The 27965-nt window shown below is 37.6% G+C and overlaps 2 protein-coding genes and 1 long non-coding RNA gene across 9 annotated transcripts in view; 2 read left to right on the top strand and 1 right to left on the bottom strand.

Moving 5' to 3' along the window:
- Positions 1-27965, bottom strand: part of klc3 (kinesin light chain 3) — a 248905-nt gene that overhangs the window by 74945 nt on the left and 145995 nt on the right. The gene's annotated exons all lie outside the window — the stretch shown is intronic.
- LOC129349276 (uncharacterized) overlaps positions 1-27965 on the top strand; it is a 109827-nt gene that overhangs the window by 79744 nt on the left and 2118 nt on the right. The window contains exons 1-2 of one of the 2 annotated variants that reach the window (XR_008602219.1): positions 24067-24250; positions 25152-25456. This is a non-coding gene — a long non-coding RNA (uncharacterized LOC129349276). Of the gene's footprint in view, positions 1-24066; positions 24251-25151; positions 25457-27965 lie in introns of those variants that run through there. The other variant, XR_008602220.1, reaches the window with a different exon arrangement.
- zgc:152863 (uncharacterized protein LOC562658 homolog) lies at positions 220-21436 on the top strand. 2 transcript variants are annotated; one of them, XM_055011989.1, is made up of 5 exons: positions 220-1963; positions 9102-9198; positions 12381-12584; positions 19011-19152; positions 20027-21436. In XM_055011989.1, the coding sequence occupies exons 2-5, from the start codon at positions 9114-9116 to the stop codon at positions 20337-20339; spliced, it is 744 nt and encodes a 247-aa protein (XP_054867964.1). In that variant the 5' UTR covers positions 220-1963; positions 9102-9113; the 3' UTR covers positions 20340-21436. The 2 variants fall into 2 exon arrangements, with proteins under 2 accessions (XP_054867964.1, XP_054867963.1); XM_055011988.1 differs by having other exon boundaries at positions 248-1963; positions 19008-19152.

Genomic DNA, 27965 nt, shown 5'->3' with positions numbered 1-27965 from the left:
GTCAATAATCTGGTACATGAATTAAAGTTTCTGCATATTACTTAAAGTTGCTCTATATTAGCTAAAGTTGCTCTATGTTATTTAAAGTTGCTCTAAAATGAGATAAAGTTGCTATATTTTAAAGTTGCTCTACATTAAAGTTGCTTTAAATGAGTTAAAGTTGCTCTATACTAGCTAAAGTTGCTCTGTTATTTAAAACTGCTCTAAAATGAGTTAAAGTTGCTCTATATTAGCTAAAGTTGCTCTATGTTATTTAGAGTTGCTCTAAAATTAGTTGAAGTTGCTAGAGAGAATCCTCAGAGCTGATGCTGGCATTTCTTGCATGAACTGCTGCTCTATTGGTGTCACTTCTCAGAATACAGATAGAAGTACAGATACTGTAATAATCAGAGAAAAGGATTAATTTACATGGGAACTGTAAAAAAAAAAAAAAAAAAACAGGCCAAAACTGTCCATTTGAATCAAATATCATGAAATATCTCCATTCAGTAGACAATCATGGTTCCCTAAGGATGAATCCCGCTGACTTTTGACTTTTTGAGGATCTACTGGATTTCCCTGAAGCTTTTTCAGCAGGATGTTTTTATTTGCTTTTAGTGAAAAATCTCAACTATTTAAAGGGTTGCATTGAGTTTAGATGCATAAACCGACAGAGGAACTCTGTTCAGACATGTATTTGCTCTCAAACAGCTTCAGTTTTTGGTATCAGAAGCAACATCTTTCTAAAGTTCCACTTAAAAGACCAAATGTGCGAAGATCTTCCCCAAGATTCATTTACGAGCAGGTAACGGTTGGATTTCTGAGGCTCTGTTGGACTTCTACGGCTGAAGATGTCAAAATAAAAGCACTGGATCGACTCCATTAACAACCTTTTGTCCCGGCTGCCAACCTCAGCTGTTGCAGTTGCTAGGCGACAGGAGACACATGGATAAGGAAGTAAACAGCTGCTGATGTAAACAGAAAGTCTTCTACTGACCAGGCGGTCTGATTCAACAATGCTTGGTTTGACTTTCACACCAAATGTTGGGAAACTTCCTCAGCTGCAACCGAAGTCCAGCACATTCTGATCAGCTGACTGCACAGGAAGTGGTCTGGACTCGGTGTTGTGTTCATGGAGCCAGGTAGAGATGAGTCTAAGTGTTGTTTGCTGGGCTGAGAGCTGCCATTAGAAGACGGTAAACTGTGATCAACGCTCAGGCTGCAGAGATTGTTGGTATTAAGGAGCTCAACGTGTCCAAGAAAAGATTCAACGCACCATCAGGTCAACAGACCGGCAGCAACAGGAGATAGTATACGTGGATGTCAAAGTAACATGAATGAAAATAATAACAAACAGTGAATAAACAGGCTCACAGGTGTTTATTCAGGTTCCTTCTGTCTGCTGAAAAACACTGAGGGGATGTTATGGGTTTCATTGAACCCTGATCCAACACGAAGTCAAAATATGCGGGGTTTTTTCAATGTTTTGTCTTTATTTTATTGCAGTGACTTCAGAGTGGAATTTATTTTTATTTTAGATCTGGCCGCAGTTTCCTTTTCCTACTGTGCATGTGTTTGTGTGAGCGTTCCTGTGTGTGCGTGTGTGTACGTGTGTAATTGGCGTGCGTGTGTAATTGGCGTGCGTGCGTGCGTGTGTGTAAGTGTGTTCCTGTTTGTGTATTTGTGGTACAAAGAGTGCATTTCCAGAAGATGACGGAGCCGCGCAGGTGGGCGGGGCTTGGCGGCGGCTGCAGCCAATCAGCGTCCGGCCTCCTGCGTCCCTCACAGCTGATCGGTGACTCAGGCAGCGCAGCTCGAGAGGCTCCACTTGTTGCCGAGCAGGAGCCCAGAGCCGTCAGCTGACCGCGGAGAGAGACCCGTCCCCCGGCCACCGATCCCTCCAGAGCCCGCCGAGCCTCCTCCCCCGGACCGCCGCCGCTCCAAGATCCGCCGCCGCCGCTGCCTCCTCCTCCTCGGCTCTCAGGTGAGACGTTCCTCCGGTTCCTCCGCAGCAGCTCGGCCGGGCTCAGAGCGCAGGTGTCCGGGTTTAAGTTCACCTGCAGCGGGCCGCCTGGGCTCGGAGCCCCGCTGACCGGAGCCCCGGTGAAAGAACCGGGCGGTGGTTTCGTGTTTGTCAGAGGAGACAGGGTGGATTTATTTCTGTGATTAAATAATAAAACAAACCTCACCTGTTCCCGTGGAGCTAAACTGGAGGTTTTAACTGGACGAGCTGCTGTCATGAAGCTTCCACTGATGGAACAAAAGCAGCTTTTTACAGAATAAACTGTTTCTAAATGCAGAGCAGCATGTGGAGGTCTGAGTCCAGGGTTTTATTTTAATAGATGTTGGAGGAATCTCTGAATGAACATCAGCTTCTTTTTAACTGGTTATTTTCACTAAATTATCAGGCGGTTAATCCGCAGCTATTTTCCTGTTTAACTGGCATTTCTCCACTAGTAGCTCCTCCTGGTTGTTGGATTTTACTGATTTTCTGTGTGTTGATCTAAACAGTTTGAAAGTTTGGGCGTGTTAACCTGTGGTGGCCTTTTTTCTTTTTTTAAATGTGTTTATTTGTTCCTCCCGTGGACAATTATTAGAATAACTGAAACAGCAACACACTGTTAAAAGCTGTTTTTAGTTGTAAATGTTTTTGATCTTTTTTAAAAACAGATTTTCCAGTTTTATTTCAAAATATTCTTATTTTACAAATATTTTGGAGGGAGATGTATATTGAGGTAGAAAATGCAAAAAAATAACCCAAAACAATAATAATTAAAAAAACAACATTTTTGTTAATTTTGCCAGATTTGCTCCTGTGTTGTAAAATTATATTAAATGCATGTTTAAATCAACCAAAAATATTCTGATTTTCCAAGATTCTGTGGGGGAAATGCATATTAAAGTAGACAAATGCTAAAAATAAATAAATAAATAAATAAATAAATAAATGTAAATTTTTACTAATTTACCCTGTTTTATTAAATCATATTTAATGCCTTATTATACAAATATTTTTGGAGAAAATGTACATTCAGATAGAAAAATGCTAAAAAATTTAAAAAATGTTAATTATTACTAATTTACCTTGTTTTGTTAAATTATATTAAATGCATGTTTTCATCAACCAGATTATTATTATTTTAAAAAATATTTGTTGTTTTTTTTGGGGGGGTGTATATTAAAGTAGTAAAATGCAAAAATATTTTAATTTTTATAGATTTTCCCTAGTTTTGTTAAATTACATAAAAAATTACAAAATATTCTCATTTTAAAATATTTTGGGTGTGGAATGTATATTAAGGAAGAAAAATATTGGGGGGAAAAATCTAAAAAAAAAAATATTTTTATATTTTTTTACAGATGTACTCTGTTTAATGACATTATTTTAAATGCATGTTAACTTCAACCAAAAATATTCTTATTTTATAAATACTTGATGTTTTTTGGGAGGAAATGTGTATTAAGGTAGAAAAACATGCAAGAAACCATTTTTGTTAATTTTTATAGATTATAAAAATTACTCTGCATCTGTATTTTTAAAAGTAGTAATTAGTTAAAAATATATATATTTGATGATTATTTGCCTTTTTCTAACAGAAAAATTATGTATATGAAGGATATAGAAATGGTGAATGATTACAAGTAAATTTGTTATTTTACAGATTTTCCTTGTTTTGTTAAATTACAGATAATAACTAGTAAAATAACAGAAACAAATACTAATTTACATGTTAACTGGGGGTTAAAAACTAGTCAAAAACTGTAAATAGTGTCTGTATCAAATTTCTGTATTTTTTTGTATTGGGATTTTTTTTACACTGTATTACAGGAGACAATAGTTGGACATCATTTCAGGTTTAGATGTATAAAGGAGTAAATTCATTGTGACCTACTGAGTTTCTTATCATCCAGCGGTGCCACAGATAAAACTGGAGTTTATTAACTTGTTGGATAAAGGAAAAACACTCCACCTGACTGTATTATTGCTGACTGTAACAGTTGAGCTCAAAGTGGAATTAGAGTTTAAATATTCAAAAACTGCCTCCAGAAGGTGAATGCTGAGGATTCCAGCAGCAAAATAGGACGAATTAATACAAATATTATGGTCTGTTTTACCCGATAAAAGCAGCTGGTTTTGTTTTTACGTCGGTTTATGATTAACTTTATTATCTGACAGTTTCATCATGTTGACCTTAAACCGTTTTATGGATTCAACAATAAAAAAAAAAAGCTTCATTTTCACACATCTGTTGGTGACATGGGCCTGAAAGTGAAGCCCACAGAGCTGCTGGTGAACGCAGCATCAGCACTTCCACTGTGTTCACTTTGTGTTGCTGGTCTGTGTTGTGTTGCTGGTCTGTGTTTTATTCACTGCAGATGTCATCCCACAGAGCCTAGCATAGTACCATACAGACCTTATGAGTTATAACCAGAGTACAGATAGACAGAACCAGATATAGGGGATAAACATCATAGACGTATATAACTGGGTGTCGTCTGCAGAACAGCGGATGTTTATGCAATGCTTCCCAATAATATTGCAGGACACTTCCTTTAATCGCAGTAACATGTTCCAGTCTCTGTAAGAAGATGCTGTGATCAACTCTATGAAATGCAGTTCTGAGATCCAGTAGAACCAGTATAGAAACCAGTCCACTGTCTGAAGCTATTAGGAGATCATTGGTGGCCTTCATCGGTACCTTCTCTGTACCATGATGTATTCTGAATCCTGACTGAAATTCGTCAGACAAACCATTTCTATGGAGATAATCACATACAACGATCAGGACTAACATTATGACCACCTGCCTGATATTGTGTTGATGATCCGTCTACTGGACTCCACTAGACCCTGAAGGTGTCCTGTGGTATCTGGAACCAAGATGTTAGCAGAAGATCCTTTAAGTCCTGGAAGTTGTGAGGTGGAGCCTCCATGGATCGGACTTGTTTGTCCAGAACATCCCACAGATTCTCCACTGGATTGAGATCTGGGGAACTTGGAGGCCAAGTCAACACCTCAAGCTTTTGAGAACGTCGTAGTCATTAAGGACACAATTTGAGTTTCTTTTCGACACATTCGAGTCATTTTTTCTGTCATTTTGGATCAATTTTGGATAGACGAGTCATTTTAGATGGATTTCACCTATTTTCAAACACAATTTAGACAAATTTTTAGAAATTTTAGAGAAGTTCTGGTCATTTTGGACTATTTTTGGATAATTGTTGACAGGGTTTATGTCACTGTGGACACATTTTGAGTCTAGTTTTGTGTATTTGTAATGATGTGTGCAGCTAGAAGCAGAACAGTGCACACAAGGACATGTTATTGTTGCACCTTCTTTCTATTTGCACTCATTTTGGGTCATTCTGGATAATTTTTTATGCATTTTGAATATATTTTAGTTATTTGGGAAATATTTCACCCTATTTTGAAGGTATTTTGGACAAAATTTAGGAATTTTAGATAGATTTTTGTCATTTTGGGCTAGCTGATGATGTTTAATACTGCAGTGTTAATTAAAGGAAAGATTTCCTTGAACAATCTAGTGGGTTTGGGGTCTAACACACACGTTTGCTGCTTCATGTTGCTGCTTTGTGTTGTTGGATTGAGTTACATGTTTGTGTTGCTTGTTTGTGTTGCTAGTTGGCATTGTTGGTTAGTGTTGTTGGTTTGTATTGTTGGCTTGTGTTGCTGGTTTGTGTTACTAGTTAGTGTTGCTGATTTGTGTTTCTGCTTTGTGTTGCTGGTTCGGTTGCTGGTTTGTGTTACTAGTTAACATTACTGGTTTGTGTTGCTGGTTTGCGTTGCTGGTTTGTGTTGCTTGTTTGTGTTACTAGTTAGCGTTGCTGGTTAGTGTTGCCGGTTTGCATTGCTTTTTGCGTTGCTGGTTTGTGTTGCTGGTTTGTGTTACTAGTTAACATTTCTGGTTTGTGTTGCTGGTTTGTGTTTTGTTGAGATTCGGTTGCTTCCTTGATGACGTACGTGCAACAATACTTGCAACATCTCTGACTTTTTTTCCACAAATACTTATTTCCTTTTTTTGTGACCCAGTTAAACCCTCAGTCAAATGTTTTTTTTACGTTGTGAAACTAAAATAGCTGCATCTTATTTTGGCGAGCTGCTTCCTGGAACTAAAACTGGTTCCACCTGTTTGTCCTGAAGAAGATCTTTCTGTAGATGAACCCCAAAAACGGACATTAAATCAACTAATTTGGGACATGGGAGGAGTTTCTTGGTAAAAAATGCAGCAAATTTAACCACCTGAGACCCTGAATGCACCATTTTCTGCGTTTTCTGTCGCATAAAATGAGTAAAGTCGTGAAGAATCGAGCTGAGTAATGAGGCTTAATGAAAACAGAGCTTGCAGATTTCCCCCAATATGTGGTTAAAGACGATCGGTGCTCCACAAAACAGCAGCCCTGACATTAAATGTTAATTCTGCAGAGTTTCCAGCTGCTGGTTTCAGAAGCAGTCGAGCACAAAGCGCAAAGTTCAGGCTGGCAGCGACTCTGAGCAGCTACTCATCAACCAGATGTGGTTCAGTGGCTAAAAACTGCTCTAACTCTTTCAAACTAGGGTCTTCTTCAACCTCAGAGGTTTTTCCAGGGATTTTCCCACGTTAAAGTCCCTCATCTTTAATTTTGTTGCTCCAATAAACTCCCTCTTAATCTTGATTCAGGGACGAGAGATTTGACTTTTGGTTTCTCTTTGTGAGCCTCAAATTTTTCTCTGCATCCATTACAAGAGCAACTAAAAGAGGCTGTCAGTCAGAATGATGCTAATTTGACTTTAAGTAGTTTAAATTTGTGATGATATTTTGTTGGAAACCACTTCTATTTTTTATTCACTTCTATTTTTATCATATTTAATTTGGCAAGAATTTTTCAGTTAATTTTCTGTTATTTTAAAGATTTTTTTCTTTATTTCATTTTATTTTGAAAAAATTTAATGATTCATTTACTATTATTTTATTTAAAATTTTTCTTTTATTTAGAAAGGACTTAATAGTTAATTTACTATTATTTTATTTTATATATTATTTATTTTATTTTATTTTGAAAGAAATTAATAGTCAATTTATTATTATTTTATTTAAGATTTATATTTTATTTCAAAAGAACTTAATAATTAATTTCGTATTGTTTTATTTTTTATATATATATATATATATATATATATATATTTTATTTTATTTAGAAAAAAAATTAAGTTTATTTATTATTGTATTGTTTTATTTAAGATTTTTATTTTACTTTATTTAGAAACAATTTAATAGTTAATTTATTATTATTTTAGATTTTATTTTATTTTATTTAGAAAGAGTTTACTAGTTAATTTACTATTATTTTATTTTATATTTTATATTTTATTTCATTTAGAAAGGATTTACTAGTTAATTTACCATAATTTTGTTAAAGTTTTTTGTTTTATTATATTTAGAAAGAATTTAATAGCTAATCTAATATTTTATTTTAGATTTTTATTGTATTTTATTTTATTTACAATGTGTGTCATTTACTATTATTTTACATTCTTATTTTATTTTATTTCACATTAATAGTTAATTTATCATAATTTGGATTGACTAGTTAATTTACTAATATTTTATTTTAGATTTTAGTTTTATTTCATTTCATTTGGAAAAAATGTACCAGTATTTTATTTCATGTTTTTGCAAAAGGAGAAAAAATTCTGTTTAAGCTGCAAACATTTGAGCAGGACAGTGGAAACCTGCTGCAGGAATCATTTTCTTAGTAAAATTAAACTGTTTTTTCTGTTAAAGTGCAGCTGAAGAGTCAGACTTTCGCAGCTCAGCCTGAAACCAGCAGGACGTCTGACATTTAAGGTGACGTTTGTGGGGATTCTGCTGCTTCTCCTCTTTTTATTTGTAAAAACGTGCTCTTCTCAGGCCTTTAAATTTTCTGCTGTTTTTTCTAACTTGACAAACATCAGAGCAGAAGTTCTGAAATCGCAGAGGGACACGATGACTAAGAAGCAGCAGAGCTCCCACGCAGGTTGTGGTCGCAGAAGACGGAGCGTGTTTCAGTCAGAATGTGTGCATGTCTGCGGCCGTGCATGTGAGCGTGCATGTGAGCGTGCATGTGAGCGTGACTGGCGGTCCTTCCCCCGCCGCTCCAGAGATGACTGGCATCTCTGTTGACATGCAAGCAGTGAACACACACCAAAGATTCTCTCACACACACACACACACACACACACACACTGTGGGGTGGGCTGGCAGGTCTGGGACCAGTTGGAACATCTGGGACCGGTTTGAACATCTGGGACCGGTTTGAACATCTGGGACCGGTTTGAACATCTGGGACCGGTTTGACCAGTTTGATGGTCTGGGACCAGTTTGAACATCTGGGATCGGTTTGAACATCGGGGACCAGTTTGAACATCTGGGACCAGTTGGAACATCTGGGACCAGTTGGAACATCTGGGACCAGTTTGGGAGGTGAAAGTCTTCTGGAGGAGGCTTCTGGGCTTCTGGTTGTGTCGTGTCAGTCAGCGTTGAAGCAGTAAACACTCTAAGTGACGGTTTCGTTATGATCGGATGAAAGGTCGAGTTCAGGCTTCGATGGGAAGATTAGAGGTGAAAGTTTCATATAGCGGCAGAAAATGAATAAAGATAATAATCCACTCAGAGTTCTTAAAGACGGGAAAGTTTCTATGATCTGGTTCCTTCATCTTGTTCCACCTGGTTGGATTTTACAAGAATTTATAGGTTAATTTACTATTATTTTATTTACTATTTTTATTTTATTTTATTTTATTTCATTTGGCAAAAATTTACTGATTTATTTACTATTGTTTATTTTTACTTTATTTTTTATTTTATTTTCATTTCATTTTGCAATAATTTACATGTAAATTTATTTTATTTTTATATTTCATTTTATGCGGCAAGAACTTACAGGATAATTTACTATTATTTACATTATTTTACTGAATTTCACAAGAATTTAAAAAGTTAATTTGCTATTACTTTATTTACTCTTTTTATTTTATTTGATTTCATTTGGCAATAATTTACTGGTCTATTTACTATTATTTTTAATTTTTTTTTTTTTTTAATTTTCTTAATTAATTTTCTTCTTCTGCGTTTGGTGTTCAGGAATCTGGTTTGATGTCTGCGTCTGTCCAGCGTCCCGGTGGACTCGGTCTGCTCTGTGGAGTCCTGCTGCTGGCCGCCTCACCGCTGCTCATCGCAGGTACAAACTCACCTGTTCTGCATTTATCCACCATTTAGTCTCCATTTATTCTCCATTTATTCTCCATTTGTTCTCCATTTATTCACCATTTATTCTCTCATTTATTCACTCATTTACTCTCCATTTATTCACTCGTTTTAGATTATTATACTTTATTTCACAAGAATTTACCATTATATTATTTTATATTTATTTATTTTTATTTTTTTTAATTTGCAAGAATTTACAGGATGATTTACTATTTTTTAGTTTCATTTCAATTGGATTATTTCACTTCATTTCACAAGAATAATTTACTACCATATTATTTTATGTTTTTATTTTATTTTATTAGGCAAGAATTTACAGGGTAATTTTGCTGTTATTTTATTTTATTTTGTTAAGAAGGATGTATTAGTTAATTTACTATTGTTCTATTAGATATTATTATTTGATTTTATTTAATTTTGCAAGAATTTTCTAGTTTATTTGTTATTATTTTTATTTTAGATTACATTTTTATTTCATTTTATTACATTTGGAAAGAATTTACGGGTTAATTTATTGTTACTTTATTGTTTATTCTTAGTTTATTTGGCAAGAATTTATTAGTTAATTTACTCTTGTATTATTTTATATTTATTTTGTATTATATTAGATTTAATTTGCAAGAATTTACAGGATGATTTCTTATTATTTACTTTAATTTCATTTTGATTATTTTCCTTAATTTCACAAGAATAATTTACAACCATATTATTTTATATTTTTATTTTATTTTATTTTATTAGGCAATAATTTACAAGGAGGATGTATTAGTTAATTTACTATTATTCTAATATATATTATTATTTGATTTTATTTAATTTTACAAGAATTTTCCAGTTCATTTGTTATTATTTTAATTTTAGATTGCATTTTTATTTCATTTAATTACATTTGGAAAGAATTTCCTGATTAATTTATTGCTATTTTATTCTTTATTCTTAGTTTATTTGGCAAAAATTAAGAGTTAATCTACTGTTGTATTTATACTCATTTATCTCTCCAGAGCTGCTTCTCTTTATTTCATTCAAGTCTTTCTAATTCCTCTTTTCCTGCGTTGGTAAAAACTAAACAAGAAGCAGAAAAGCCCCTGTTTTTTTAAGGGAATCTATTGAGGAAGTGCAGCTTTTCATGACTCAGACTTTGATTTTAATCGTATATATCAAAGTTCAGCAGCAGTTTGTGATTGTGAAACACTGAATAAATGTTTTTGGTTCCTTCTTTCTCATCACAACTTTCTTTTTTCTTGTTTAGTTTCACGAGTCTGCTGTTTTAGAGCGACTTTCTTGCAACTTTTTGCTCCACAGTGAACCTACTTTTCTGTGAATTTAAGAGGATCAGCTGAAAAAAACACAAAAAATCCCTTGAAAGCCTCAACTCCATTCATGCCGTCTGCAGCAGATTCTAGTGATTTTCCGCTCGCAGCTTCACACTTGACCTACTCCATGGATGTTTGGGGTTGAGGAGGCGTCGTAGAAACCGGAGAATTGTGCAGACGCAGACTTTTGAGGTGAAGAAATAGTGGAAGTTGGTGGCGGCCGGCTGCCCGCTGGCGAAGCAGAAGAAACGTGTGAAAGTTCCAGCATGAATTCAAACGCAGATAAATCTAAAAGTCCTCATGCTCTGTGGAGGTTTTGACCTACATTTCTGCACACGTTTGTAGTAAAAACATCACCTTTTACACGCCGTTACTCTCCTTTGAGCTCCAAATGAACCCGTGTGACCCGTTTATTCTGCCAAAATCAGTTGGAATCAGTGAATTATTACCTCCTCGGTTACTGGATAAACAGCTGAATATGCAGAAATCCACTAAACAAGAAGCTAAACCTCCCCTGGAAGGAAGGAAGGAAGGAGAGAAAATCAGCTGCAGAATGTTGATCCTGTTGTTTAACATGAAACTAAACAAACATGAAGCAGCGACAAGGAGTTATGGGAAATGCTGTTCGGATTCAGGAATATAGAGCAAACAATAAGCAGCAGCAATGGTGCACCGTAAATAATAAAAATAATAATTCTATTTTTTTAAAAGTATGTCAAAATGTGGCAGCAAGTGTCCCAGAAAAAATACATTAAAAAACAATTGTATATTGTAATGTTCAAAATCTGCTAAAACCATGAAATAACCACAAATATCTGTAACATAATCATATTTTTTTTAGATTTATATATTTTTGTATCTATTTTTTAGATTACTAAAATAACTGCAAATATCTGTAAAATAATCAGATTTTCATATTTATATATTTTTACATATTATATATTTTTTTTAAATTCTTTTTTGTATATTTATAGTATATTTTTATCTATATATTTTTTATTTTTTTTAAATAATTGCAAATATCTATACAATAATCAGATTTTTATATTTGTATATTTTTTATATTATATATTTTGTTCTTAAAAGATTTTTATGTATTTATTGTACATTTTATTTATATTTTTTATATTTTCAAAATAACCACAAATATCTGTAAAATAATTATATTTTTATATTAATATAATTTTATATATTGTATATTTAATGTTAAAATATTTTTATCCATTCATTATATTTTTATTTTTATATTTTTAAAATAACCACAAATATCTCCAAAATAATCAGATTTTTATATTTTTAGATATTTTATATATATATATTTTTTTTTTACATTTATTGTATATTTTTATTTATTTTTGTATTTTTAAAATATGTATCTGTAAAATAATTATATTTTTATATTTTTATACATTATATATTTAATTTTAAAATATTTTTAGATACTTATATATTTTTATTTGTATTTTTGTATATTATATATTGTATTTTTTAAATATGTTTTTATCTATATATTTTTATATTTTTAAAATAACTGTAAATCATCGTCCTTAACATACATAGTTTTACTTGTGAATATGATCAAATATTTGTAAAATAATTCTATTTTTACATAATTATTTACAGTTTTTACTTGTTTTTTTGATAGTTTATATGTAAATTAATACTTCTTTACTGAGTGTTATCTGTAACGTAACAAATCTGTAAATGCAAACACCGATTTCTTTAAACATCTCAGCTAAAAGGCTTGTTTTTTTTTTTTCTGTTTGGCTCGTGATAATCTTGTATTTTGAACCACCTTCTATTAAAACCTTCCTCGTCTCTGTGTTCTGTGTTTCTGCAGGTCGACTCAGTAACTGTTCTCACCCTCTGGTGCCTGAACATGGAGGTTTCCGCTGTGATCCGTCTCCGTGTCGAGGTTTTCCTCACAAGAGCTCCATCCGGTTCTTCTGTGAACCCGGATACCACGTCAGCAGCAAGGTGCTCGTCTCCAGGTGTCGCCACGGCCGGTGGCATCCTCCCATACCTGCCTGCATCCCCATCAAAGGTACGAACACACCTGAATGTTTGATGTCTGTGTGTTAAAGGGGAAGGTTTTTGTACTAAAACTAACTAAATTTACTTAATTACCTGAGCTTCTATCATCTAAATGACAATCTTGCTCATTAATTTTTCATAAAAAGTTAAATAATTTCTGTTTTCAGCCTTTCAAATGTGAAAATTTGCTGCTTTTTCTCAGTTTTTTATGTTAGAGAATGGATTATTTTGGGATTTTGGACAGTTTGTCTGATGTTGCTCTCTTTTCTGGCATTTTAAAGATAAAAAACTAATCATTTAAATAAACAAGCAACAAAATAAACAGTTTCCTCTCTAATAAAGGTTCTAAAATAGGCCGAAAACCGGCCGACAGTCACAAATAAAGGTGCGAAAATGGAACCGGCTCGGTGTTTGTGTGAGGGAGTGTTTTCATTAGAGGTGTTATTCACAGTAGTTTAGTCTTTTTATAGAATAAAAGGACACTTAATGAGAAGAAATAGAAGCTCAGAGGTCGGTTTCATCATTTTACAACATGATAACACACTGATAAGAAATCTGCTGCATGCAAAATTAAACGTAGCACTAATGCTGATTGGATTTTCACCTCATTTCTTCAAATAATATGCACATTTATACTTTAAAAAATGACCAAAACATAAATATTACCATTCTAAACACATTAAATCTCTAAAAAGTTCTCATCCAAGTTGCTTTTCAGTCAAATATTTGAACAAAGATGCTATTTTTCTGCGTGTTTGAGGCACTTTGTTCCATTTTTCAGTCATCTTTGAGCTCAGTGGGTCGATTCTGTCTGGATATTCTTGGTTTTAAGCGTCACATAACTTTGAAATTCCTTTCTTTCACCGTCAGCAGAAGTTCTTGGGAAACTCCAAACATTTTCCCAGCAGCAGCAGCAGCAGCAGGATTCACAGCAATCCTCAGTTTATAATGAACCACTGAGTCATCGTTGCTTTGACCCAGACAGTTTAAAGCTTCATTAGTCACTTTCTTGGTTCTTGTTTTATGTTTTCTGGAAACAGGTAGCGAAGAAGCCTCTTTACCTCTGCTTCAAATATGTGTTAAAACCCATTCAGTCTCCATCAGACGACTGTTTTGGTTGTTGTTCGGGATATTTGGTGAATTTTTAAACATATTTCTGGTTGGTTGCTCCTTCTGTCAGATCTGATTCTAAACATTAACTTGAATCGGTTAAAACAGGAACAAAACTTGACCTAATTCTGAGCCTCTGAGTCTTTCAGGGTGTTGCCTTCTCACCATGATAACATGCTAATAATCGTGACAGCATCTCACATCTGACGCCCGAATCTTCCTGTTATCAGCTGCAGTTTTAAATAGAATAACAAGAACAACCGGCGTTTCCCACAGTGATGCTTTAGATTAGCTTCAGCAGCAACTTTATTTACACCAACAACCATCCAAATTAACATTTACAGTTGTGAACAAAACTTAGCATCCACTTGTAAAGATCATGTCAGTCTTGAGTTTCCAGTGACTCCTATAACTGAATTTTCTATGATGGGATAATTGAAACATTCATTTTGCTTCTTTTATAGATTTATTAAAGGTCTTCTGGAAGTATGACAAAATCTCCCTAATCAAAAATATATAAACAGCCACTTGAATTATCAGTTTTGGTCATGTAAAAAGCTGTGCTAATGAAATTTTCTTTGTGAAATGGCACCTTAACTGCTCTTGAGTGATAGCATTTGACTACAGTTGCTGACTCTTAAATAGAATCAATTTTATTAGACTCAGATTCAGATTCAATTTATTGTCATTGCAACAAGTGCAATGAAAGGTAAGGTGCAGGCCATACAGTGCAAAATACAAAATATATATAAAAGCTTTGTAATAATAAAAACAAAAACACAAAATGACAAGATGGAGAAAAAAACTGTAGTTCGTATATACAGGATGAAAATTGGATATTGCACATGAGGTAGTGACAGTTGCATATATTGCACGTATTACAGACCAGTGTTGTTTAGGGCTCTTACAGCCATTGGAAAAAAGATGTTTTTAAGTCTATTTGTCCAGGTTTTGATGGCCCTGTACCATCTGCCCGATGGCAGTAGCTCAAACAGGAAGTGGCCCGGGTGGTAGGAGTCCTTCAGGATGGTGTTGGCTCTTCTGAGGCAGTAGGAGCCATGAAGGTCCTCCAGTGTGGGCAGAGGGCATCCAATGACCTTCTCAGCCATTTTGGTGACCCTCTGGAGTTCTTTCCTGTTTGCCACTGTGCAGCTGGCAAACCACGTACAGAGGCAGTAGGTGAGGATGCTCTCCATGGTGGAGCGGTAAAAGGACACAAGCAGTCTCTGGCTGATGTTGTTCTTCCTGAGGATTCTCAGGAAGTGGAGTCTTTTTGTGCCTTCTTTACCAGCTGTGTAGTGTTCTTATTCCAGGTCAGCTTCTCCTCGATGTGGACTCCCAGAAAGCGGAAGTCATTGACCCTTTCACACACCAATGAGAATGGGCTGAAAGTCCATTTTGTTATTACTGAAGTCTATGATGAGCTCCTTTGTTTTGGATGTGTTCAGGAGCAGGTTATTGTCCCTACACCACACAGTCAGCTGTTGCACCTCATCCCGGTAAGCGGACTCATCACCTCCTGTGATGCAGCCGACCACTGTGGTATCGTCCACATACTTGATGAAGGTGTTACTGGTGTGGATGGGGGTGCAGTCTGAAGTGTAGAGGGTGAAGAGCAGGGGGCTCAGCACACAGCCTTGAGGGGAACCGGTGCTGAGTGTGAGGGGTGTGGAGGTGTGGGGGCCAATCCTGACCCTCTGTGGGCGCTCTGTCAAAAAGTCCTTTATCCAGAGGCATGTGGAGTGAGGTAGACCGAGGTCCAGCAGTTTCCTCACGAGACCGTGTGGGAGGATTGTATTGAACACCGAACTATAATCCACAAAGAGAAGGCGGGCGTAGTTACCTTGTTTCTCCAGGTGGGACAGCGCTGTGTGTAGTGCTGTGTTCACGGCGTCCTCTGTTGATCTGTTTGCCTTGTAGGCAAACTGGTATGGGTCCGAGCTGGGGGTTATGAAGGTCGTGATGTGACTCCTAACCAGTTTTTCAAAGCACTTCATCACCACTGGTGTGAGCGCCACAGGCCGGTAGTCATTGAGGCTGGTTGGAGTTGGATTCTTGGGTATGGGGATGACAGTGGAGGTCTTCAGGCAGGATGGGACTGCAGACTGTGTCAGTGACAGGTTGAAAATCCTGGTGAAGATTCCAGCGAGCTGGTCTGCACAGTCTTTCAAAACCCGCCCTGAGACACTGTCGGGGCCCGTTGCTTTCCGTGGGTTGACCCCCCTCAGCGTGCGCCTCACCTCGTGCACCCCCACCGTGAGGGCGGGGCTCCTCCCGGCCACTGGTGGCAACGTGGCTGCTACTGGTGGTTCAGTCTCAAAGCGGGCAAAGAAGAGGTTGAGTTCTTCTGCCATCTCAGCGTCGCCCTCAGCAGCTCTGATGCCGGGTTTGTAGTTGGTGAGGTGCTGGACCGCCATCCATGCCTGCCTGCTGTTGTTGCTATCCAGATGTTCATCGATCCTCCTCCTGAAATCCATCTTGGCCTTCCTGATGCCTCTCTTCAGGTTGGTGTGGGCTGTGCTGTAGAGTGCCCTGTCACCAGTTTTAAAGGCGGTGTTTCTGTCTTTCAGTAGCTGCTTCATGTTTGCTTATTAGACTCAGAAACAATAATGGGGAGGTCTAAGGAGTTCAGCAAAGATCTGAAAAAGCAAATAATTGACTTAAAGAAGTCATAAAAGTCATTTGGAAGCATCTGTGGAACTGGAGCTTTACACAGAGTAAATGGAATAATGAAGAAGGAGGATTACCTCTAAATCCTTCAAGAAAACCTGAATTCATCAGCTATAAGGCTGATCTTGGACACATTTAGGTGTTTCAACAAGACAATGAGCCCAAACACACATCAGACGTGGTAAAGAAATGATTCAATCAGGCTAGAATGAAGGTTTTAGACTGGTCTCCCCAAAGTTCTGACTGAAACCCATCAGAAACCTGATGAAGAATCAAGTCTGGATCAGGAATACAATGCATTTAGTTGAATTCTCTCAAGAGGAGGCTCAAAGATACAACCAGAAGCTTGTGGACAGCTACATAAAGCACCTAGTTGGGGTAAAAATGAGGCAAAAAGGACATTTAACCAAATACTAGCATTGCTGTTTGTATATTTTTGACCCAACACATTTGGTAATATTTCCAGAAGATCTATAGTGAATCCATAAAAGTACCAAAATGCATGATTGTTTTCTGACAAAGATTCATGTGTTTCAGTTACTTCACCATAGAAACTTATAGGAGTCATTGGAAACTCCAGACAGGTGTGATATACAAGATCTTTACACATGGATGTAAACTTTAGTTCACAACTGTAAAACTGAAACTTTTCACACTGTTCTGGTTCTTCTTTTTGGTGCTGTGTCGCCCAATTTCATTTCCAACACATGCTGAGCACTTGTTGGCTGCTTTTGCATCATTTTGCACTCAAATTCATCCATTTGTTTCTCTGGATCCCCCTACAAACACAAAGATGCCACTCTTGGAACCATAAATCTCACATCTGGACCAGCGTTTGAAGGTTTTTGCACTTTGTGAATCATCGATGGACTTCTGTTTGTCTTCACGGAGCTTCATCTGGTTTATCTCCTGACCTACTTACCAGACGCTCTCTGCAGCCTTACTTTACTCAGACCGGCTCAGACTTCCTCTGTCGACATTCACCGAAACGCGCTGCATCAGGAAGTCGAAGCGCAGAAAGAGGAAGCGGGCGAAGCCACCATTATAACCATTAGACATTTCCTCTGTCAGAGCCTCACGGAAAGCTCCACGGCCACAAACCTCCCCTCACAGATGTTGTATTCGATAATATGCATTTCTGTTAAAGCCGCCTGCACAGAATAACCAGCCTTTCTCACAGCTTTTTCAAAGTGACGTCAAGCTAAATGCAAGCATTTTTCCATCACTCTGCATCCTGATCAGATAGTTCTCACAGAGTCTGAAGGTGTGTTTTGGCTTCATTGACCTGCTGAGAACCAGATGATATTTGGATTCGGTGGGTTTCTGCAGGATGTGGTGGCCGCCATGTTGGTTAGATGTTTCCTTAAATCCCCCTCACACAAACAAACATCTCAAATCTAGACTTTGCTTTTTACTCTTGAAGGAACATTTTTGAAATGTTCTGATGTTTACTGAGCTGAACCCTAATATTAATAATTACAGTAGCTGAATCCCATCTGAACATCCCGCCCTAACCAAACTCCATTCATTTTTTGTTCAAAGACGTCAATATTTGTTGAAAACCAAAGCCTTGAGGCACCAGAAACCAGGAAAATGTTCAAACTTTGGTGGTATTGTGGCCCCAGAAAGTTCCTGCAAGTGTATATTTATGGATGCATCCATATTTCCTACTAAATCATGGTCTTTAGTTGACCTTTCACCAATTTTTGAAGTGTCTAACATCAGTAGAATCTCATATGTGGTGAATATGGCAAGAAAAGGTTCCAGTATTTGATATTTTTGACTTGAAATCTGTCAAAAATGATGAAGAATTTCCCAAGTCAAAATTTGTCCAAAATGACTCAAGATATGTCCAAAATGAGTTGAAATGTGTTCAAAATGAGCAAAATTGTCCCAAATGACAGCAATGAGTAAATATTGTACCTTGAAAACAATTAAAAATGCAAAATGTTCAAACTTTGGTTGTATTGTGACCCCAGAAAGTTCCTGTGAGTGTGTATTAATAGATGTATGTCTTTGGTCAACACTTCACAAATTTTGAGGCCTCTAGAATCAGAAGAATTTGATTTGTGGCAAGTATGGGAAGACAAGGTTCAGGCTTTGTATATTTTGGTTTGAAATCTGTCCAACATGGGTAAAAATTATGCAAACCAACTCAAAATTGGTCTGAAATGAGTTGAAATGTGTTCAAAATGAGCCAAAAGGTCCCAAACTACTAAAACTAACTGCATACTACAACGACCTAAAGTGCATTGCAGAAGTCGAGTCTTTTTTTAGACCTTTTCTAAGTTAGCAGAAGAAAGAACAACCTGATTTTGGTCGGCCGTTTCTGTTGGACAGAGCATTATTTTATGTTGCTTTATGTGCTGTTTTATCGCTTTGATGTCTTTAGTTCTTGTGCATCCAGCAGAAAATAGAGGAAGTAAGGAAAAAAACGCTTCAATAAGGAGGTTGTATAATCTTGTATCTGGTTCTGTAAGTGTCAAAACAGTTTCTATAGTCAAATTTGACATTTTCACTTTAAACTTTCAGGCTAAACTTGTATAAAAGCAGAGGAAAAAGCAGCAAATCGTCACATTTGTGAAGCTGGAAGCACCAAATGTTTGAGTGGTTTTAGTTTATTTCCTTAAAAGTTTGTGTTTTTCTTCCTCAGAAGGTCCGAACATGAAGTCTGATGACAGAGAGAACGATTCGATCCCCAGCATGGCAACGACGGCGGTCGGCGTGTCCATCTTCCTGCTGACCACCACCGCCTGCCTGGTGGTCAAGTCCCGCCTCTACCCCTGTCAATCACACAGGTACCAAACATTATTACATTTTTTTAAAAAATGAATGTACAAGTTATTTTTTGTAGTAAAAGGTTTGAAAATGTATCATCTTTGCAGCGTGTAGAGCTTAAAAAAAACACACAAAAAACACACTGAGGTCATGTGAGAGACACAATATGGGACTTTTAAACTATATTTATGTCCATATATTTATATTTTTTGGCAAAATAAACCTCATAGATATGATTACAAACTGGTGTGAGGTCAGATTTATGTACACTACTGTTCAAAAGTTTGGAGTCAAAAGACAATTTCATATTTTCCATGAAAACTCCCACTTTTATTCATGCGTTAACATAACTGCACAAGGGTTTTCTAATCATCAATGAGCCTTTCAACACCATTAGCTAACACAATGTAGCATTAGAACACAGGAGTGATGGTTGCTGGAAATGTTCCTCTGTACCTCTATGGAGATATTCCATTAAAAATCAGCTGTTTCCAGCTACAATAGTCATTTAGACAATGTCTACACTGGATTTATCATTCATTTAATGTTATCTTCATTGAAAAAAAAAAAACGATTTTCTTTCAAAAATAAGGACATTTCTAAGTGATCCCAAACTTTTTCACAGTACTGTATACCTGGAGATCAGAGAGAATCCTCAGAACTGATGCTTGCATGAACTGCTGCTCTGTTGGTGTCACTTCTCCTGATATCAGTAAAAATAAGTTACATTTCTAAGTGACCCCAAACTTTTGAACGGTAGTGTATATTTTGAAGGTTATGCAGAAACTAAACGGCATCTAAGTGAGTTGAGATCCACTGAGGAACGCTTTACAAGAAGTCAGAACTGCATAAGCTGTTTTACATTCGTCATTAAATAACTTCCTTTTCCTGCAGCCGGCGCTCCTCGGACCAGCTGGACCTGATGGTGGACGGCCTCCCGGTGTCCCTCCCCTCCTATGAGGAGGCAGTTTACGGCAGCTGGGGGCAGCGCCTCCCGTCCTGCTCGGCTCCCGGACCCACCCAGCTCCTCCTGGCCCAGGAGGCGTCCGGCTGCCACCAGTCGCCTCCGTCAGATGGCAGCCAGCGACCCCTCCTGTCCGGCCAGAGCCCCGACAGCCCGCCACCCTACGAGGAGGTCCAGCCCAGAGACAGAGGCAGCGACGTCCGGCAGCTTCACGTCGCACTTTCAGACGACAAAGACACTTGATGGACAGACGTCTTGACAGGAGACTGCGTGGTGGCATGCGGTTGTTTGGCGATGAGGTTTTGACGGCTGCTTGCTGCAGCCGGAACAGGAACTGACAGCAGCGGACTCCTGAACTGCACTTTTACCAGCATCAGCACCCGTCATGTGCTATTTTAGATGATAAGCTCTGATTGGCCAGTTCGTCGGGTTGCAGAGGCCCGGCTGAAGAGGACTAAAGTACATTTATGGATGAATTGTGTTGTGTGAGGAGGGAGGATGTTCACTCTCTGCTGTCTGCTGAAAACCTAAAGATAGATTTACTGCGTTCCACTGTTTGGATGTTTTTCGATGAGAATTAAACGAAAGCGTCTCCCACAGAGGAGAAGGGAGGTTTTCACAGGACATCTGTGTGTGTGTGTGTGTGTGTGTGTGTGTGTGTGTGTGTGTGTGTGCGTGCGTGCGTGCGTGTTTTCAGTGTTGCTCTGGAGACGTCGTCCATCCTTCCCGTCAGTGACGGGGCTGATCGAGGCTGTTATTATACAGAAACCTGCGCGTTTCCATGGCAACTGCCTCCGTACCGTTTCTGTTGTCTGAGACTTTTTGCACAGCGTTTTTTTTGCTCTCATTTTCTTCTTTTCATTTTCTCTCTGTGAGCCTGATCTGACGGCGGCGACGAGCTGCACAGAAGACACTCGGTGGAGGTTTATTTGTTAATTTAAGAAGATTTATTGTACAGCTGATATTTAGAGGAAACCAAAACGGTCTTTAAAAGCGCTTCTTCTTCTTCTCCTGTGTTCATTCAGTGTTTATTCTAGCAAAAATCATTTAATATTTGAGTCCAATGAGTAAATTCTATGAATCAGAGGAGAACGTAAAGATTTTGGACCAAACCTTTGAGATAAGCTGATTTATTATTGATTTGAAAAGCTGATTTTTTTTCGTGTCCTCGCTTCACTCTGACGCCTTCACAGACCTTGAATGTATTTAATGTTTTATTTTGTGGCAACAGACCTGAACTATATTGTATGGATTGTAATATTTACAGAATGATTATTTGTACATTGTATTATCGCACAGAATTATATGATAAATAAATGTTGAGGTGTTTCTTTGTTTGACCTGCTGGACTCAGGAGTTTTCATTTCAAGTTCACACTAATACGAATATTTCTTGCAGAATTTTCCACAACGTTTTGGCCTCAGTATCCATTTTAGGTCACTTAAATTGAGATTTTTTTTTTTAAAAAGGCCATGTAAAGAGTAGATTTATTTTAAACTACGCTTTATTTGTATCTGTGTAGACATCAAAAATGTGTGAGATTTGCAAATTTACAGCTTAACTTAGCATCTCTGTACCACTTTACAAGCACCCTTGAGCCTCTGCTGTGCTCAGTATGACTTACTTGGCATAATTTACAGTTTTAAAGTCCACAGAAACAATTAACTGTCAGTGTTGTTCTTTGGTATTTGATGTATTGTTGATGAATGTCATCATTTTTGCATTCTTGTTTGGTAAAATGATGGTTGTGTGGACAGAATATTTACTTTATAATGGAGGGAGATGGAAAATATCCACATTAGTGTGAAGAGAATTGGTGAACCAACTTAAATGATGTCTTTCAATTGGTAGCACACAATTAAATTAAGTTTACAACTCACAATAATGCCAATGGTTTAAGTCAGATCTACTTTAACCCAATGCACATTGCTGAAACGTGGCCAATCTTAAGAAAAGTTTGCTTTAAGTTTGAAATTTTTCTAATTGAAGTATTATTTTACCCAAATGTCACATGGAAAACACAAGATTCTCAGTCATCCAGGGCATTTTGATCCTGTGAGCTTCAGCAGAAACCAACTAAACAAAAAAAAAAAAGTGTAGTCCAGCTGTCTTTTACTGAAGCTTCAAGGATGTGGTCAGTAAACTTACTGTTCTTTCCCTCCTCCTGGAAGAAATGGCAGTTGGATTGCAGTAGAAACAAGAAAAGCACTCATAAAGAGCAGTACTCCTCCAAGGCTGCTCAGTCGTTGTATCTTGAAAAAACTTGTGGCAGAAATCACGGCACCATAGCATGTGACCATTACATACAGATGTGCCCACAAACAAAATGACCTTGCACTGATCACAGGCGTGTGTTATCCATGTGTATATTATGTACGGATACCGAATCACGTGACCTAAACATGTAGCAGGCAACGGGAATTGATGGGACTCAGAAACACCCCCACAATTTAATCAGTTGTTCCTTGTATCATTTCTGACGGATAAGTCCTGATAAGTCCATACCACTGTTCCCTCTAAGCTACGCGCGTGCGCACTGCTGACACGGTCTCCGCGCACAGAAAATCTGCGCTGCGCACAAAAAAAACAATCCAACCTAAATTGTAAATAAAATAAACACGTAACAATTCATTCTGTGCTATTTTTCAATGTGAGTCAGTGAGTGACCGGTGACTGGCTGCTGCAGCCAATGATGCGATTCACATACATATTTACCATAGACTGTATATAATGGTATTTACGCAGCTAATCAACGTCAGACGTCCTTATATGGAGCCACCGTTGTTCTCATAGATATGAATGAGTAGATAGGACACGCCCCTTTGAGCTGCGTGCTACAGCGAGGCTAAGCTAATGGGGGAAATGTTTCAGTGCGTTCTGTTGATGTAGACGGCGTGAAAACGGAAACAAGTATGCCGTCTCACTGTGCTGCATACAATTACACACTACGTCGTACGATTGAGACAAGGAAACTTGGAATGACTTTTCATAGGTAAGAATAGTTTTTGGCTGTTTTTTCATTATGAAATCTTGTTGAGAGCTTCCACTCTATGAGAGCTAACTAGTTAGCCACTAGCAAAACGCTAAGGCGAGCGAGCAGCTTGACAACCAAATACCAGATGATTAATAGTAGCTGTAGTATAGTTGTACAAGCAGTAGTAGTAATACTAAAAGTACAAGCAGCAGTAGTAGTATAAACAGCTGTTAGAGTCGTAGAAGTAGTATCAGCATTTGTAATAGTATTACAATTTGTAGTAGCAGTGCCAGTATCAGCAGCAGTAGTGAGTAATACCACTACTACTAGTAATAGTCACATTGCTATTACTACCACCAATACTACCAATAGTAGTTATAAATCCTAACTCATATATATCCAGATTACCATCTATGTTCTTCCTCCAAACCCATTTTATGATTGGGATTACAGGCAGTTCTTTAGGACTGCTCTCAAATAATTGAAATGCTACTTAACAAGGTTATACTTATCAAAATAGCTCTGGTCTCCAGTATATAGGCGAATTCGGTTCTTTGTACTTAATTTATTAGCATGATTTCTTTTTAATATGTTGTGTATAGGGGGCTGCACAGTGGTGTAGTGGTTAGCACTTTCGCCTTGCAGCTAGAAGATCCCTGGTTCGTGTCCCGGCTTTCCCGGGATCTTTCTGCATGGAGTTTGCATGTTCTCCCTGTGCATGCGTGGGTTTTCTCCGGTACTCCGGCTTCCTCCCACAGTCCACAAATATGCTGAGGTTAATTGATTACTCTAAATTGCCCATAGGTTTGAATGTGTGAGTGCTTGTTTGTCTATATATGTAGCCCTGCGACAGACTGGCGACCTGTCTAGGGTGTCCCCTGCCTTCGCCCGAGTCAGCTGCCCCCCCCCCCCCCCCCCCCCCCCCCGCGACCCTAGTGAGGATTAAGCGGTGTATAGATAATGGATGGATGTTGTGTATAGACTTAATTACTTCTCTGTCTACTTTTCTTACTCCATGTAGGTTTCCCAGAGACTATGGGTTGAGGAGGAATTGGAAGTTTGTCGGCTTAGACCTGGTGTCATTCCATCAGTGTTAAACTTCCCGGCTCATCTTGGAAGAGTACGTGCCAGAAAGACCACGACCAAGCAGCCTTGAGATCTTAGGCAGCGTCTCCCTGAGGTGGGTGTCGACGGTGTTCACGGTCAGGTCTGTGGTAATCCCGTCAAAAAACAAAACAGAAAAAAATCTAGATTATAAATCAACATGTAACCAAAGCACTCTGTGTATAATGCCATAGTATAGGATGTAGTTCAGAAAATGTCAAAGTATAGTATGCTTTACTCAAGAATAACATAGTATGGCCTGTAGTTCATAGTACAGCATGTTGGCAAGAAAAAAAAATAGATTATTATGTGGTTCAAAAAGCGCAAAATGATAGGATGTTGCCTAAAATTGTCATGTATGATATGTGGTTCAAAAAATGTCATAGTGCAATATATTGTCAAAATAGTATGTTATTCAAGAAAAAATCAGAGTATAATATGTCGTCTAAAAAATGCCATAGAATAATATTTCATTGCACAAGTAAAAGTATAGTAAGTTTTAAAACTGTTTGAATTCTTATATGTTGCTAAAAAACAACAAAGAAAGCTAAAACAAAAAAAAGGTCAGAAATATGTCAGTTAAAAAGCCTATAGTATAGCATGTGGCTCTAAAAACGTCACAGTATAGCCTTTAGTCCACAGCTGTCAGTAGGTGAGGAGCAACACAAAAACAGTCCAAACGCTGGTTTCCAGAGGGTTAGACGAGTATTTATTTGAAAGAGTAAGTTTACAACAACACAACATGTGAGGGGGTTAAAAACAAATGGGTGTTAGTAAAATAAAAGTAAATAAACAGAACTAAAAGTGAATTTCATGTTGACATTGATGGGCATTCCAACCAGGAACAAAGTAAAGGATAATCAATACGAAAAAAAACTCTTCCTGTTCACCTCTTAAAACCCAAAAACACACCGCAGTAGCACCCTAAACTAAAACTACCAATGGGTTCCCTGTTTTCTTTTCTGAACAATTCAAAGGTCCCTCTCTATCTCCCCACACATCCACCAACCACTGGAACACATCTGCAAAGTTCTGCTGGACCAGCTCAGCTTCCCCTCAGAAGAAGTGCTGCCACCTGCCAGATGAAGGAGCCTTTTGAGAGGCAGCTGGCATCGTGATTGGACTGTACTTTGGTCTGTTCCAATCCAGCTTCAGCTCCAGAGACGGCAGGCGGGACGAGTCAACGGAGGCCGGGTGGACGAAGGCATGAAGCTGAGTACAATCCAGAAAACAACAGAGGAGGAGTGCAGCAGCCCAGGACCAGAACAACCAGAGTAGCATGGTATGTCTCTTAGAAAACATCTTAGTACAGCCTTTGGTATGAAAAAACACCATCATATACATCATAGATTGTACAAATAACAAGTCAAAGGAAAGAGACATACATTGTAGAATTGTAGTAATTGTGGGCTGACTGATTTACTGATTATCAGTATTTTATTTTTTACTGATTTACGGTAATAAATACATTTAAAAATGGCGCTACTTTGGCTCTGAACCTTTATCTACCTGTGGTCGCTCTGTCTTCTGGAGTGATTTGATTGGTTATATGTCACGAATAAAACTCCTTTAACATCTGTAAACAAAACAAAAAGGTATCAACAAAGTTTTCTGTTAGAGTTTGTGTTCTCCTAAGTTTAACTCAAGATTTTAAATACTTTCATTCACTGCAAATGAATATCTACTCCAAATGTCTCACTAATAATCATTATCAGCCTTAAAAACCCACAAAACACCCCTCTATGCTGGACCACACTTAGTACAGTCCGGTTCCCCCTTCAATAAATCTGCTTGGAATCTTCCACTTCCTGTTTGTCAAAGTGGCCTTCTACCTGGACAGGTTTTGTTGGAGCTCATGCAACAAACATTTTGGGTAACTGCACTTTAATATGGATGGATGACACTGAATTAGAGTCTGTTTTCATGAGACTGAGTTAAGATGTGTAGCTCTGTCATTAAATAGTAAATTATTTCTCTGAATTCACAGAGAAATGTCTGAAATGTTTGCTAGGTTAGCGTCCCACATGTTCTTTGGCTCAGCTAAAGCTAACTCTCTCCAACTTCTGGATCTCTTGAGTTGCTTGTTGTTAAAATATCTTGCTGTAGGTGCTGAAGCTCAGAAAGTCTGAGATGTTTGTTCAAAATAAACTCATTCTCAAGTCTGATCTGAACTGTCCTCTTTTGTTTGAACTTTCCCTAAACTTAGGAGTTAATGACAGAGCAGCACATCCAGACTCAGTCTCATTTATGTAGAGATTAAACTTCAGTGTCATTCATTGATGTTAAAGTGCAGTTTTTCAAATGTTTGTTGCACATGCTCCCGACCAAACCAGTCCAGGTGGAAGACGATGTGAAGAGAAAGCTCCAGAGGATGAATATCACACATTTACGTTGGAAATAAATGTCTTTAATTAGACATTGTTATGCAAAAGCTGGATTTCCCTTTAATGATGTTCAAATCTTTGTTGAATGTTTTGTTGATGTTTGTTTCTAAATGTTTTCTGACACTCGGCCCCAAAGATTAAAACCTTCTACGGCTCACAAGCTGCAACAATTCACACATTATCAACAATCTTTCTGACTAAACTAAGATAAAAAGTGAAAAACTGTCTGATTCCTGCATAATGAATGTAAATCTTTTTGGTTTTTATGACAGTAAACTGAATATATTTGGGTTTCACATTTTATAAACCAAAACAAGAAATTAATTACTGGAGAAAACGACTGATTAATGGTCAAAGAAAATGTGTTTTCTAACATATATGACTGAATTACTCCAACATTACAAGATACATACAATTTTAATTCAATTTTATTTATATAACGCCAGTTACAGGTCAAATTGTCTCAAGACTTTATTTTTATATTTTTGTTGTCATATTTAAAATATGACAAAGAAATTTAAACCTCTTGACTAATCCAATGTATTATTTGGTTTTTAAGAGACTAATGGACAATTAAAATAACTTTCTCCACTAAAACTAATAAACATGAGGTCAAATAGAAGGAAGAGTTTTAAATACTGCAGTCCCACGATGACAAGAATAAAGTTTGTCAACAAAAACTAAATCTGCTGGTGGATTCCATTAAAGTCCTAATAAAGGATAATAAAGTGTGATACTAAAGGTTTGTGATGCTAAAAATGTCAAAGTAAAGATATCAATTTGAACATCTAGATGGAGGTTGATAAAAGTTGACCTCCCTTCATTTCTCTGGAGCGACTCCATGGATTGTATGGATGGTGGTTAAAGACCTGCTCTTCTAGTCGTCTTCCTTCTAGTCGCTGTAAAAAGTCACTCCATCCTGGCCGACTTCAACATCTCTTCATGACAAGTTGTTCTGCCTCCGACCTGGTGGAAACTCCAGAAACTCGGGAAAACCTGTGGAGACTCGAAGAACTCGTGGAGACTCGAAGAACTCGTCGGGCGGGGGAAGGTGTGGTGGGTGGTGGGGAGAGGTGGGGGAGTAGAGGGGGGAGGCCGCCACCCACCTCCCCACCTACTCTCCGCCCTGACTCCACCCAGACTCCGCCTTGGCTCCACCCATGTGGTCACTTCGGAAACTACGATGCCAAAGGGACGACGAATTTATTTCTTTGTATCTGATCTGTAGCTCAGTGAGTTAAGGATTTGCCTATGGAGCTGCAGGTCGCTGGTTCAAGACCAGACACTTCTTAAATTTTCATCAAAATCCTGACAAAGACAAACAAAGAAAGTTGCCAGTGGCGGGTCTTGAACCAGCGACCCTCCGCTTGGTAGTCTGTCTTCTTTTCCCCTGAGCTATTCGCTCAG

This window comes from Amphiprion ocellaris, chromosome 7 (genome assembly GCF_022539595.1).
Source record: "Amphiprion ocellaris isolate individual 3 ecotype Okinawa chromosome 7, ASM2253959v1, whole genome shotgun sequence".
NCBI lineage: Eukaryota > Metazoa > Chordata > Actinopteri > Pomacentridae > Amphiprion > Amphiprion ocellaris.
This window is presented reverse-complemented; position numbering and strand designations above follow the sequence as displayed.

What these genes read in the sequence shown, in the direction of transcription:
- zgc:152863 (XM_055011988.1), top strand. Translation starts at nt 9,114, where the DNA reads ATGTCTGCGTCTGTCCAGCGTCCCGGTGGACTCGGTCTGCTCTGTGGA. An exon ending in TGCCTGCATCCCCATCAAAG is followed by an intron (nt 12,585 to 19,007) that starts GTACGAACACAC and finishes TTTCTTCCTCAG; the next exon opens with AAGGTCCGAACATGAAGTCT. An exon ending in TACCCCTGTCAATCACACAG is followed by an intron (nt 19,153 to 20,026) that starts GTACCAAACATT and finishes CTTTTCCTGCAG; the next exon opens with CCGGCGCTCCTCGGACCAGC.